The 3,805-nt window shown below is 37.2% G+C and overlaps 1 protein-coding gene across 1 annotated transcript; it reads left to right on the top strand.

The window, feature by feature from the left end:
- The first annotated feature begins 573 nt into the window (after positions 1-573).
- On the top strand, positions 574-3,476 carry LOC120073885 (cysteine-rich receptor-like protein kinase 29). The gene is made up of 7 exons (XM_039026799.2): positions 574-1,532; positions 1,610-1,747; positions 1,857-1,996; positions 2,098-2,308; positions 2,405-2,642; positions 2,713-2,863; positions 2,934-3,476. The coding sequence occupies exons 1-7, from the start codon at positions 677-679 to the stop codon at positions 3,294-3,296; spliced, it is 2,097 nt and encodes a 698-aa protein (XP_038882727.1). The 5' UTR covers positions 574-676; the 3' UTR covers positions 3,297-3,476.
- The last annotated feature ends 329 nt before the right edge of the window (positions 3,477-3,805 follow it).

Raw genomic sequence — 3,805 nt, forward strand, 5'->3', positions numbered from 1 at the left:
AATATTAAAATATTTCAAAAAAAAGAAAAAAGCAAAATTTGCCACATGACAAGTTATGATTGGACAATTTGATGAGATGCACAAAGATAGATGATGCTCGGGATGCACCTAAGTATTTTTTCTTCTTTTTAAGATGAGCAAAGGAGACATATACATAAAAATGGGAGATTTTTAGAAATAGAAAAATAAGGGAAACTATTTGCACAAAATAGTAAAATTTTAATATTATTTAATAGAGGCCGATAGAAATCTATCCGTGTCTATGAGGAATAGAAACTAAAGGAAGTCTATCACGGATAGATGTCGGTAAAAATATATTAGCGTCTATCAGTATTTCTTTTGCTATGTAAATCATTTAACACTTTCTCTATCCGTAAAAATTTTCAAAAAAAAAAAAAAATATCACTCGTGTAGAAAACTAGTTTTCAAAATATATGAATAAAATCGCTGTTAAACTTAAACAGAACACATTAATGGCTTGCAAGAATTTTCCAAAAGGTAGGTGAAGAATGTGGACAAGATGTAAACACGTGTTAGTAAAATACTAAGTCAGAGTCAAAGCCGTCGGCTTCCACACAGATTTTTCCAGTGGAACAACGCGTGATTAGTAGGATCAGAGCTAACTTCTCCGTAAACCCACTGAAATTGATGTTCTCTTCTTACCTTGAGAGGGAAAATGGAGATCGGCAGTTTGAGTTTGAAAGCGCTTTTCTTCCTCATCTTCGCCATCGCAAACTTGATATTAACCACAATTTCTCAGCCAGACTTTTTTTATCACTATTGTTCAGACAAAGGCAACTACACCAACAACAGCCCTTTCAAGAAGAATCTCGACACCGCACTTGCTTCAATCTCCTCCAATTCCAATACCGACAACCGCCGGGTTGACTACGGTTTCTATAATGCCACCTCCGGTGAAGATCCGGACACAGCCAACGCTAAGGTTCTTTGTCGAAAAGGCGTTCCCTTGGAACAATGCAGAAGTTGCGTGAATAATTCAGTCCGTAGAATTACACAAAACTGTCCAACACAGAAGGAAGGTGCAGGATGGTACCACGATTGCCAAATTCTCTACTCAAACAACTCTGTTCACGATGAGACAGACTTGCCCGTCACTTATATTGCACGCAACAACCGAGCGGCGCCAGATGCGGACGGTTTCAATGAGGAACGGGGAGAGTTACTGGATCGACTGCGTGAGGAGGCTGCGTCAGGGACTTCGATTCGAAAGTCTGCAGGCGGAGATGTGAAGCTTAAAAATCCGAATACGTTTACCATATATGGGCTTGTTGATTGTTTTCCCGACATGTCGTATTTCTCTTGTGAGGTCTGCCTCAGTCGGCTTCAAAGTAATCTTCCTAGTTGTTGTAATGGCAGCTTAGGGGCAAGAATGCTAGCAGCTAGTTGCCAAATCAATTATGAAATCCACCCTCTGTATCAGTCACTTCTCTCTCCGCCTCCGCCTCCGCCTCCACCTTCACCTCTGCCATCAGCTCCTAATCTCCCCTCTCCAACGTCGCCGCCGACAGGAGGTAATTTACAGTTGACAAGATTATCTTCGAACAACTTGGATTGATTACACACATAACCTCTTTTTTTTGTTTTGCAGGAAATAATGGCAATACCGCTAGAACTGTTATAATTGTTGCAGTGTCCATTGTTTCAGCCATCATTCTCATTGTTGGTATTTGCATGATTCTGAGATGGAGAAACAGAAAGCAGAAAATCCCAGTAAGAAAATATGAAAGTGAGTGGTTTGTGCTTCCTCTATTTTGTTTTTTAGATGGCAGTTTTTCTATCTTTAATCGTACAGTGAGTGATCAATTTGATGTTCATGTCTTAATCCAAACTCTTAGATGTTGCTCTTGGGGATGCCAGTGAAGAAATTAGCAGTGTAGAGACAATTCAATTTAATTTTGATGACATTAAAGATGCAACAAATGACTTCTCAAGTGAAAACAAGCTAGGACAGGGTGGATTTGGAGCTGTTTACAAGGTGTATTGAAATGAATGAATTAAAGAATAGTAGTAAACGGGAGGTTTAAAGCATAAGGTGTTCAAGTGAAATTACTCATAATTAACGTCTTATATTTTCAGGGTAAGCTACCTAATGGACAACATATTGCAGTGAAGAGGCTTGCACATAATTCACAACAAGGAGATGTTGAATTCAAAAATGAAGTCCTTTTGGTAGTCAAGCTTCAGCACCGAAACTTGGTTAGGCTGTTGGGATTCTGCTTGCAAGGAAGAGAAAGACTTCTCATATATGAGTTTGTACCAAATGGCAGCCTCGACCACTTCATATTCGGTATAACATTTGTTCTTTCTTTGGTCTACACAAATTGGAAGAGACTTCCTTCCATATAATTGACAAATGCTTTTACATATATGGACGTCCATGTAGATTTTGTGAAGCGAACACATTTAGGTTGGCAAAGACGATACAACATAATAAATGGCATTGCACGAGGACTTCTTTACCTTCATGAAGATTCTCGTCTTCGAATCATACATCGAGATCTCAAAGCTAGCAATATTTTGTTGGATGAAGAAATGAATCCAAAAATTGCAGACTTTGGTATGGCAAGATTGTTTGAAGTAGATGAGACTCAAGGCAATACAAGTAGAGTTGTGGGAACTTAGTAAGTACAAATTTATTTTTATTTTTTTTTTACAGTACTTTTGAATAATCTATTGTTATTACTTTTGCAGTGGCTATATGGCACCAGAGTATGTAATGCACGGACAATTTTCAATAAAATCAGATGTATTTAGCTTTGGTATTTTGGTTCTTGAAATTTTGAGTGGCCAAAAAAATAATTGTTTTCGCAATGGAGAAAATATGGAAGATCTCGCGAGCTTTGTAAGTATATGATCAACTTACTTTAAACTTTAATGAAATGAACTATAATTAGACATAAATTTGGTTGTAGGCATGGAAAAATTGGAGGGCAGGAACAGCCACAAATGTCATAGATTTAAGTCTTAGTGTTGGTTCAATGATCGAAATGATAAGATGCATTCACATTGGACTACTATGTGTTCAAGAAAATGTAGCAAGTCGACCAACAATGTCTTCGGTGGTTCTGATGCTAAATAGTTCATCTCTCACTCTTCCTATACCCTCTGAACCTGCATTCTTCATGCATAGTACCACTAATAAATTAAACACAATGTCAAAGTCAGATGGGGTTGGTCATTCTATAACCCGCCCCATCCAACCCCATCCAACCCCAACCACGTCTCTTCAAGCTTCGGAGAATGACGTTTCAATTACAGAGTTTTATCCTCGTTAGATTGTCATCACACATGCGGGTAAAGTATACATGTTTTAGAAGTCGTTTTTGAGTTTGAGGAACTGTGGATTTCCATATTTGATGGATTATTTGTATGTATTTTTATTGTTCAATGGACCATTATCAACAGGAGTAAAGAAAACTTTGGTGCTAACTAGACTTGCACCTATCTTTGTTCAACTCACCAAGTTAACCAATTAAAATTAGTTATGTGGCAAATAATTTTTTTTAAAATTGAATTATTATTATTTGCTACTTTACAAAGGAGGGTTGCATGGTTTAACTACAATCTAAATTATACGAAATCATTGTACTGATAAAACATCGTAAAGCTAGCTTAACGTCCTTAACTTTTGGGATCCATGATGGATCAACCACAAAAAAAGAAAAAAAAAAAATATTCTCCCTGTGTTCTTCTTAAGGTCCCGTTCGAATAGTCTTGCACAACAATCTTATCCAAAATTAGCTTCTTTTTGGATAGTCTGACTTTTGGTGTACTTTATTTTAAG

Source organism: Benincasa hispida, chromosome 3 (genome assembly GCF_027475165.1).
Source record: "Benincasa hispida cultivar pf3 chromosome 3, pf3_genome.v1.1, whole genome shotgun sequence".
Classification (NCBI taxonomy): Eukaryota; Viridiplantae; Streptophyta; class Magnoliopsida; order Cucurbitales; family Cucurbitaceae; genus Benincasa; species Benincasa hispida.

Coding starts and splice junctions, on each gene's coding strand:
- LOC120073885 (XM_039026799.2), top strand. CDS start 677: ATGGAGATCGGCAGTTTGAGTTTGAAAGCGCTTTTCTTCCTCATCTTC. Junction 1,997..2,097: donor GATTTGGAGCTGTTTACAAG/GTGTATTGAAAT, acceptor TTATATTTTCAG/GGTAAGCTACCTAATGGACA. Junction 2,643..2,712: donor AGTAGAGTTGTGGGAACTTA/GTAAGTACAAAT, acceptor TTACTTTTGCAG/TGGCTATATGGCACCAGAGT.